Source organism: Anguilla rostrata, chromosome 1 (assembly GCF_018555375.3).
Source record: "Anguilla rostrata isolate EN2019 chromosome 1, ASM1855537v3, whole genome shotgun sequence".
NCBI lineage: Eukaryota > Metazoa > Chordata > Actinopteri > Anguilliformes > Anguillidae > Anguilla > Anguilla rostrata.
In genome coordinates this window covers 44,302,347-44,312,122 of record NC_057933.1, presented here as the reverse complement: position 1 = coordinate 44,312,122, position 9,776 = coordinate 44,302,347, and the positions used below count along the sequence as shown (strand labels likewise).

The window sequence follows — 9,776 nt, the reverse complement described above, 5'->3', positions numbered from 1 at the left end:
GTCTGTGATTGACAGGTGCTTATAGCTCCACATATTATGACAGTTCATGAAACCTCACTCTAGTCACGACTGTTAACCCAGGAATGTATTGCTGCCATGTTGAGTCTGTGGTCATGGTTTTGGACCGCATAATTGTAGAGATTTTGTTATATATAGCACTGATATGCTGTACACACTTCAGGATATAATTAAAAGAAACATCACTACACATGAGTTTATATGTGTAAAGAATATAAATATGTTGGTGTGGCAAACAAGCCTGCCACAGGCCACCAAAGTGGCTTTCCAAGGGGCCCTCCAGCACAGAGACACAGGGAGATGATGTTCAAACAGTCCATGTTTATTTTCAAGGGTGGCAAGATGGTACAGCCAAAGAGCAGATGTTAACTTTGTCATGACCGAGAGGCTCCTTTTTGTGTGAGTGGGGATGGCAGATTTAACCTGTGCGCACTGATTGCCTCACTACGCACAGGTGCAGCCACCCCTGTTCCCGGGTCCAATTAGCCTGGCCAATTATCTAATTCCTAACCAATTATCTAATTAGCCAGGTCTAATTAGCTTGACCCAGGACAGGTGTGGCTGCTTAAACCAGCCACCCCCCACACCACAGTTGGATACTTGTTGTGGGCCTGGTACAAACGTGCCCTGTTCAGTGAGCGATCAGGATCTTTGTGCTGTAGATTGTTCAATTAACAACTGAACTATGTCTTGCCCTGTCCCTCACCTTGGATTTTCACCGCCAAGGATTTCTGAAACCCCTGCTACAAATATTTTGACAGTTTCATGACAATTAAAAAAATCTCCAGATGCTAGCAGATGCTTTTCTAATTGACTTTCATCATGAACAGCGTTGATCATCAGGAGACCTGCGGAGAAAGTCATTGGCTAATCACACTTGTGGCCAATGTAAGCAGCCCAGGTTCCAGGTGAAGTCTTATGAGAGTCAGGCCCATTGGTTCAGCATGTGCCTGTTTCCTGGTCTCACACGTGCTCCCAGCTCATCCTGCAGTGGGTCAGTGGGGCTCCTTCACACATACTCTGAAAAGGAAGTCATTGCTGCAAGGGCATAACTTAGTTTTAATATTGGGGAAGAGGGTTGAATTGCAGTGGCTAACTACAACTCTCTATGGTCTAGGGGTGTCTGGGAGCATGCAACACTTTTTTCAAAACGGCTTTCTGGGGGGAAATTAATTTAATGTTTTTTATTTTAAAAATATTTTTTCTCATTATCATGCTATATTATTGCGGGGTTATTTGGCCTCTTTTGTAATGGGGGGGGAGTAATGAGTAATGATACGATGTGGTATAATCATAGACCAGGGGTGGCCAACTCCGGTCCTGGGGAGCTGCAGGGTCTGCGGGTTTTTGTTTTGACCTTAAATACAACAACCACTTACACAAAATAAACCAGGTGAGGCGAGTTAACTATGTAATCAACTGCTTTAATTGATCAATTAAGTGCCAAGTCAAAACAAAAGCCAGCAGACCCTGCGGCTCTCCAGGACCTGGGTTGGCCACCCCTGTCATAGACTGTAGAAAAAATACTGTATGTAACACAAAAGCCACCTGACCTCATCACAAATAGCAACGAAAGACTGTGTAGTCAGTCCTATTTTGTATTTTAAAATCCATTCACTTCATTCCCTTAAGAAGTGTATAAAGGGAGTGACATTTCCCTCATGAAACTCAGTACTTTGTAGTTTCTCATATTTAACTGTTTCATTATGCTGCTGAATGATTCAACTGCACGACTGACTTGTAATTCGGGAGGTAGTGTAGCCAAAACATGCGGTCTTTTCCCAACCAACCACCTTGAACACAGAAACACGAGTCCACGTTTGTCTAATAAAATCTTTTTGGCCTCCGCTGTGTTCCGTACTAGCACGAGGTCAAAGGCGATATCAAGCATGGCTGAATTACACTCAAAACAACTTTAGCCAACAGGACAAGCTGTGGAAAATAAACGAAACCAACGTCTATTTGAAAGAAAACATCTAGCTATAGAAATTACCACATAGAAGGACACATTCGTCTTGTATAAAACCGGTAAGAAACATGTTACCTATGTTTAAAAACACGTGGTTGGATATTTTGCATAGCATGTAGCTTGCTGGCAATTCAAGCTGCATATTTCGAGCGCAGTTACAACACGTAGGCATTAATAACGCGGCAACAATACTAGTTATCTGAGGGTATCCAGTTTGTTGTTTCGGTCTCGAACTTGCTATTTAGCTCGCTGGCTAGCTAGGCATCAGTGAAAACATCCTTTAACTGTTAGCAGTTCAGTGTAGGTTTGCTAGCAGGGAGTAACGTTAGCTGTTAAAAAGGAGAATTGATTTTGGCAACATGTTGCCAGTGTGGTTTATGGGGTTCTGGTATGAAATGAAGCACGAAATTAACTAACTATACGAATGAAGCAGCCCGTACACAAAACATCTCGCTTAATGTCATAAATACAGTTTCTTCCACGACGAGGCCTGTATCATTTACTGGTCTTTTGCTTGCTTGCAGACCATGCCATCTGTGTGCAATTCGCTCATCGATGACATCGAGGACATGGTGTCCGCTCAGGACCTCACGCCGAACGAGCGCCAGTTTGTCAGAAAGAGCATCGTGCCACGAGCGCGGAGGAGGAAAGAGCAGCAGGTCGCCGAAGAGTTAGAGGCGGACAGGTACTGACCGCTTCGCGGGTTTCCCACTTCGGCTGGTGCTGACATCTGCCGACCCAGGTGGTGGGATACTAGCCAATGCCTACGTTTTTTCATGACCTTTTCATGTTTACTTTTTCTGTTTTGGGTGGCAATAACAATGGGGAGAAATTCTGTACCTTGTTAATGGAGATTTTATTTAAGGAATGGTTTCAAATTTCATTACAGGGAATAGTCAAATTTTGTAGCCAAATTTTCCATTAAACAGCTAATATTCACTTTGAAGTAACCTCATGAATCAGGGAGTGAGACAATTCTGTTTTTTTCTACCTCTCCTCACTACCCAGTTTGTCTCATTGGCTATCCCCATTGTACACACTGCTGGGAACCGTGCATTTCTTGAATTTGGCAATGCCTGATTGGTTGAAGGCTGTTACATGCAGACACCACACTTCATGTGCCCCTGTATAACTTCAAATGTTTAGATTTAATGTTAAATGCTTTTTTCGTAGATTTGTTATCTATTCAATGGAGCAATAGCTCACAAACTACTGTGCTCCAAGCCACTATGGATTCAAACTCAACCTGATCCAGTCTGCCAACCTCTTTGCAGTTTAAGCTGGTCTCTGGTTTGCTGTGGTTTTGGTCTCTGCTGCAGCACCTGACCACCCCGGTGTTTTCTCCCACAGCATCATCCCTGGCACACAGAAGATCTGGATGAAAACTTGGGGCTGCTCCCACAACAACTCGGATGGAGAATACATGGCTGGACAGCTGGCGGCCAGTGGATACAAGATGACCGGTAGGTGTGACACTGTGGGGAGTTAGCCACGCCTTCAGCGATACTGTTGCATCAGTGCGGAGAGTCTGTGAGAGACTCTTTTGATCCAGTGGCAGATCTGAGATCTGTCTGTTCATCGATTTCTGAGCGCTGACTGCTATGTGAGAACTCTAAATTGATCCACAGTCAGTGGCTGTGAGACCTGCCTTGTCTTCACCAGGGCTTCCTGTCTTTTTTGAAATGCACCGCTTGATTACTCTGAATAGGTTATTAATCTGATGCATATTCACTGCAATGCAGTCATAAAGATGGCTGCATCCTCTCTCTCATGTTGGTAATGTATGCAGACAGCTCTACAGGAGTCTGTGGCCCAGAATGTCGTTGAAACTTTTCTTGAAAATATCAGGGAATGAGGAACTGAGCAAGACTTCGCGAACGATGCGATCTACCTGTTGACGTATCCATGACATTTGTCTTCTCAACCTCACATGGGAAAGTCATGGTTTGTGAGATTGCTTCCTGCTAAAAGCATCTTTTCTTTCTTGTAGTTGACCATTGATATTCAGAGGATATTTGGAAAAAGATTAGGAATGGTCAGTACTAAACAGAAAAACAACTTTTTTTTGTAAACAATAAAACGTGTTTGAATGCATTTCTTGTCATAATGACAGATGCATGTATTAAATAATGGTGCAAAATGAAAGCAGATTCCCCTCTAACCCTGTTGACTGGTTGATAGTTCACCCCCCCCATTGCACACACAGATACAGATGGTTTTGTTGGTTGAGCAGATACAGATAGCGTTGCATCTGCTCATCGCTACTAGCAACAGTCCAAATGCAAGAGTTCTCCAGTGTCCTGCCAAAATCATGTCTGGTACCAGAGAACTGAATATCATCCAAATGCCTGTCTCTTTTACGTACCCAGCTGACTGGCCTACAATCCTGCTTTTTCAGAAATGACTCTAGACGTGTACAAATCACCAGTCAGTCACATCCCGCAGTTTTCTACCGCTTTAGTGTAGCTGAGGGTGTTCAGAGATTTTGTTTTTATGCTTGTGTTTTTAAATTTTGTCTCTCACTACCTCAATTTGATTTATTGATTTTAAATGGTTTGTCTGTGTTTTGGACTGCAAAGATACAGATAAGATAACAATGAAAAGAAAATGTAGTTGAACGGAAATTTTAATTTGCTTTAAGGTTGGTTTGGGGTTATATGCAGAGGAGGTGACCAGGGGATGAACAGTTTACTTTGTTTTTATGCAGTACTGTTTTTGTACAGTGGCTAGTTGCCTTTTGTGCCAACAAGTGGCTTGATTTCTTGATTGAAAACAGTTTGTCAGTCTAACAGTTTCTCGCAATGGCATGTGTGTATGATAACTACTTCATAAGTTCACCCACATTAGTTCACCCCCTGACACAGTACAGTGAATCTTTCTTACTAAATCAGATTTGAAGTGTTCAGCTCCATTTAAGCCAGATGCTGGGTAAATTGGTTGTTGTCTTTTGTTTGAAGCTAAAAGCTTCATCCTGCGAAGCCCTCTAAAAAGATTGGAAGAAGTGATGAATTGCAGGGCTATACAACTGTGTTCAGGCAGCCAGGCCTTGCTTTCCATAGACATACTCTTGACCCTTCTGGTCAATGATGGAAGACACAGTTATTCAGTTGAATCAAAAAATGTTTAAGTCCAGATCCATTTAGCAAGATATCATTTGATGAAAATTTTCTGTCAAAAGGAACCTTTTGCACATATGTGTTTAAAAATAGGTGCGTCCTGCAGTTCAGTTAACTGTGTGGTTCCAAATGAGAATTTTATAAAGATCCAGGCCCACTGTGGGATGTAGCCATTTTCATCATTTTAATCGTGGATTATTTGACAATCGGGTGAGTAATCGCAGTTTGGCTCTCTGCGGCAAAATAATGGTAAGCCCAGGTGTTCCTTTTATCGATTTGTCCATGCCTGAAAATGTCAGTTCCATTTCATATATGCATTTGTGATTGTAGTGTATTTCATTACTATGGATGTGTATATATACTGTATACTTGCGTACGCATACATAGTAATGAAACTATGATATGTAATTAAATTGTGTATTTAATAGTTGGAAAAGACGTACCTTTATAATTATAGGGTTCCTATAGCCTGGGTCTGATCAAGTCCAACATGGTGCTGTGATTAACATGCATCTTGACTGGGGCTGGAATATTTGTGTTTGACTCACATTGGTTTTGGTTGGGCTTATATTTCAGGTCTGATTCAAAAACCGATAGCGTTATGAGAAATAGCGATCAATCCACAGAGCCTGCTGTTTGGCCTTTGGGGCATCAGATCCATGTCCTGTTCCTGTTTGTGATTTTTGATTTTATTTAGTTTCAAGTCAAAATAGTGGCAAAACAATCACCATCTTCTGTTTATAGATGATATATGCTACTGTAAGAGATGTTGCGGTGATGTGGTATGTATGTGGAAAACCCCAAGAACCATGACATGGGTGATGAACATTAATGATAATAATCCAAGTTATAATTTTTTTTAGCACAATAACATTCTTTGCTGCCATACGGCATATCCCTTTTCTTTTGTCTTTTTCTTTCCTGTTAGCATACCCTCATCAGAGGCCATGCTTCTGGGGGAAAAAAACATACAGCTTCCATGTGATCATGTGGTGCGTTTTTCTTTCTCTATCATGTGGAAGGTGCATGGCTATGCTTCTGATTGGCTGTCGTATGGCCTCTGAAGCTTGGCAGTTCACTGTGGCTTCAGATACGATAAGCTGACACATTTCCAGGCTTTGATGAGAACCTGTTCAGTTAACATTCTGGTATAACATTAAAGTTATACCAGTCTTATTTTGTAGCCTACATCATTCAAGGACTATTCTAGGCAAATTGCTAGTCTTATTTGTAGCTTATATAATTATTTATTATCATTTTAGTCACAGAGTTTCTTTTTCTCTCAATGTCATTAAGCTTGGCTGAGATTGTTACCTTGTCTTTTGCTTAGGGCCACCGGTTTATCTCCACCGTGTGCCTTTCGGGGATTTAAACTTGTATTTCAGTTTTTATCCTCCTGGGGTCCCCAAAGGGACTCCCAACGGCAATCACAATCATACAACTGAGTTTCTAATTGAGACCTTTATGAAACAATTAGTTGATCCAATATGTGGAGACTCAGGAAGGAAAGTGAACATGGATAGAAGTATAAATGCAATGAAAAGCATGTCTTTGAGCCAGTAGTCCTCACTCCTGGTCCTGGAGAGCTGCAGGTCCTGCTGGTATTCATTGTTAGTTAGCACTTGAGTGGCACAGCAAATGATCAGTTAAAGCAGTTGATTTGCACAGTTAACTCAGGTCCCCTGGTTTCTTGAGTCTGAATTGGTCACTGATCTTAAGAAAAACACAAAAATCAGCCAGCAGACTCGGTGTCTCTCCAGGACCATTGCATATCGCTGCAGTGAGAATAAAAATGCAACCAGGTGGGTTAAATCTTATCCGAAAAGGGCCGGTGTGGGTGCAGATTTTTGTTTTAGCCCAGCACTAAGACACCTGATATAAATCTTGATTGAAGACCTTGATTGGTTAATTAGTCGAATCATGAATTAATTTTTTTATTTTACTTTTCTGTGCAAGTTAAATGTTATACAACTGCTCTCATTTTTTAATGTGGGAATTTCTCACTGCTTCTAACAAAACCGATCATGGCCATGTGCAACACTTAAAAATACTGCAGCATGCCCACGGTAGTAAGTAATAGAACTGAATCTAACATGTGAGTGTTGCTTGTAAACATCGCTGTCAATCATCGTCTGTGCTCAATTAGTGGCAATTACTTTATCAACTTAGATTATTGAGGTGGTGCAAATGGGGTAATTGTTTGAAAAGAGGCTGTCGCGACCTCTAGCTGGCAGAGGACTGAAGTACCATGCGAGAAAACAAGAGGAGACAAACTGGTTGCCCTTCAGTTCACAAAGATACTCTTTGGCAAGTGTCCTCCAAGATGCACACCCACTTTTTTTTTTTTTTTTTTTCCTTTCCTTGCCTCCTTTCCTAATATGGAAATACGTGAAATGAGCATGTTTTATTGTTTCATAAAAGAATGGTATGTGTGATTTTCAGACTGTGTGTCATGACATCACAAATGCTGGTGCTCTCCCTCTGTGCTCCCAATATTTCCCTCTTCATGTTGAATGTTAGTTAGATTTATTTGTTTGAATAGATGGGGTGAAAGTCAAACCAATTCTGACCTTCACGCATGTAGACCGACTTGCTGTAAGCGAACAAAACTAATAAAGTCAGATTTTATCAGAGAAAAGAAAATTCAGAGAATAAGTGCAAATGTAACAATTAATTCACTGATCCTCTGCCTTTGCGTGGCTGTTAATTGTTTCCCTGTGCTTTTCAGACAGCCTAGGTTTTATTTTCAAGCTGTAAATACATTCATATGTACCATGGAAAGTGACTCCAGGTGGATCTGAGGTTGAGGCCTTGTTAAGTGCAGTGTGTTTGTGCTCTTGTTTAGAGTTGTCCTCAGTGTTTTGGGTTGATGGGGTCGGTCTTGGGGCTCGTTTGGGTCCCGTCTCTGACTGCTGGGCCGTTCCACGACTCTCGTAATCAGGACTGGGGTACTGATGTGTCAGACAGCACCTCTTCACTGTTTCAGTACAGTCAGTACTGTGTGCGCATAGTTATTTGTTGCCTACGTAGTCTGCATATGGTCAGTGGATTATGTGTATGGCTGTGTATAACCAGTACAATACATGCATCTATATTATTGTTGGTGTGGCCAAGGTTGAAAGTTGGCAAAGAACGTCATGTGACTATGGAGCTCCTATAGAAGTGGGCCCTTTTCAGGGTTTCCTACAGAAATAACTTGCCAAAATGACCATGATGGGTTGGTTATATATGCGGCACTACATGGAGTTGAAGTTAAATTTCAACGCATGAACGGAAATCTTAAAACCCGGATTCTGTAGGAGTAGCAAGTAATGAAAAAGTCCTTCTGGTAAAAATGTGTTGGATAACGGATCTCATTTCCAGCTTTAACATAATTGTGGCATATGGAAATGTGTCCGAGTCCAGGCTTTGAAGCACATGCTGAAACGGTGCAGACAGAACGCGTGGGACGTCTGTTCTTAAACATGAAAAGAAATGCCTCGGAGACAAATTATCTTTATCAAGTCAATTGGAACGTTTTCCCATTTGCTGTTCGGTACGATTGCCGCACAGAAAAACCATGTTAACAATGAACTGAATTGGCGTTCTTTCCATTAGCATGTAGGAAGTGTTCTATAAGGTTCCAAATTGTTGTACCAGGATATAATTTTTGTGGTGCTATCTCAGCAAATTTAAGCATTTGAAGTGCGCGAAAAAGTAACCCATGAATAACAAAAAGATGTCTGCAGGTACAGCTGCCCATGCAAATCAAGTACATGATACCTTGCTGAATTAAACAAACCCAGTGTTCAGTTCACATGGGATTGGTGTCCTTTTCAGAGATGCCACTCTGCATTAATGTAAAGCCAGACATAAGTATTATGAAAATATTCATACGTTCATGAACTCGCCCGTCTGTTTTTCAAATGCCAAATTTCCTTTTTAAAACAAAACTTGACTTAAACAAAGCCGTGAATGCCCTTCTTGTCTTCATTTTGAACAATTCTTTTAACGGCCACTAGGTGGCAGATTGAGACCGCAAACCTGCATTAGACGGCGTCCGTTTTCCCGCAGACCCTGAGGGCGGTGGGGGAGGGTAAAGGGGGGGATGGGGGGTGTATACATGATCGATGAAGGGGGGGGGGGGGGAAGAATCCTCCCCTCCTTGACGCAGTTAGCCTAGCCGGTGATTGCAGTTACGCGCTCGGGCTGCGCGCTTGTGACTCCTGGAGAAGCGGCGCTCTTTACCGGCGGCGCGTGGAGACGGGCGTGCGCGCTCGCGAGTTCAGCGGAGTTAATGAACAGTCCGGGGCTTGTCCCGGCCGGGCCGCCCGGGGGAACACAAGAGGGCCCTTGTGCCGCCGAGCCCCTGGCCCCTCTGACCCGGCATCTGGTTGATATCAGCGCGGCGGCTGGAAAACAAACCCGGCGTTGCGGCTAATCAGACGGAGGGACGGGGGGGGGTCGCGCGGCAGGCGCGTAGCGCGCTAGCCGCTAACCAGACGCGCCGTCCGTCCGTCCGTGCAGAGCCCAAGCAAAAACACAGCCGCGCCGCCGCCGCGCGCGGAAATTACCCCTCGCCAAACAAGAGAACCCTCGAGGGGCTTCGCTTTTAGACTCCCAATAATTAACTCTGAGACGTCGCGAGTCAGAAAATGCAGCCGGTCACAGCTGTCTCAGATTACAGGGGACCC

At 43.0% G+C, this 9,776-nt stretch overlaps 1 protein-coding gene across 3 annotated transcripts in view; it reads left to right on the top strand.

Moving 5' to 3' along the window:
• The first annotated feature begins 871 nt into the window (after window positions 1-871).
• cdkal1 (CDK5 regulatory subunit associated protein 1-like 1) overlaps window positions 872-9,776 on the top strand; it is a 373,644-nt gene continuing 364,739 nt past the window's right edge. The window contains exons 1-3 of one of the 3 annotated variants that reach the window (XM_064308720.1): window positions 872-1,012; window positions 2,512-2,672; window positions 3,338-3,450. In XM_064308720.1, coding sequence (XP_064164790.1) covers window positions 2,515-2,672; window positions 3,338-3,450 — 271 coding nt within the window. In that variant the 5' untranslated portion in view covers window positions 872-1,012; window positions 2,512-2,514. Of the gene's footprint in view, window positions 1,013-1,603; window positions 2,047-2,511; window positions 2,673-3,337; window positions 3,451-9,776 lie in introns of those variants that run through there. The other 2 variants (XM_064308705.1, XM_064308712.1) reach the window with 2 other exon arrangements.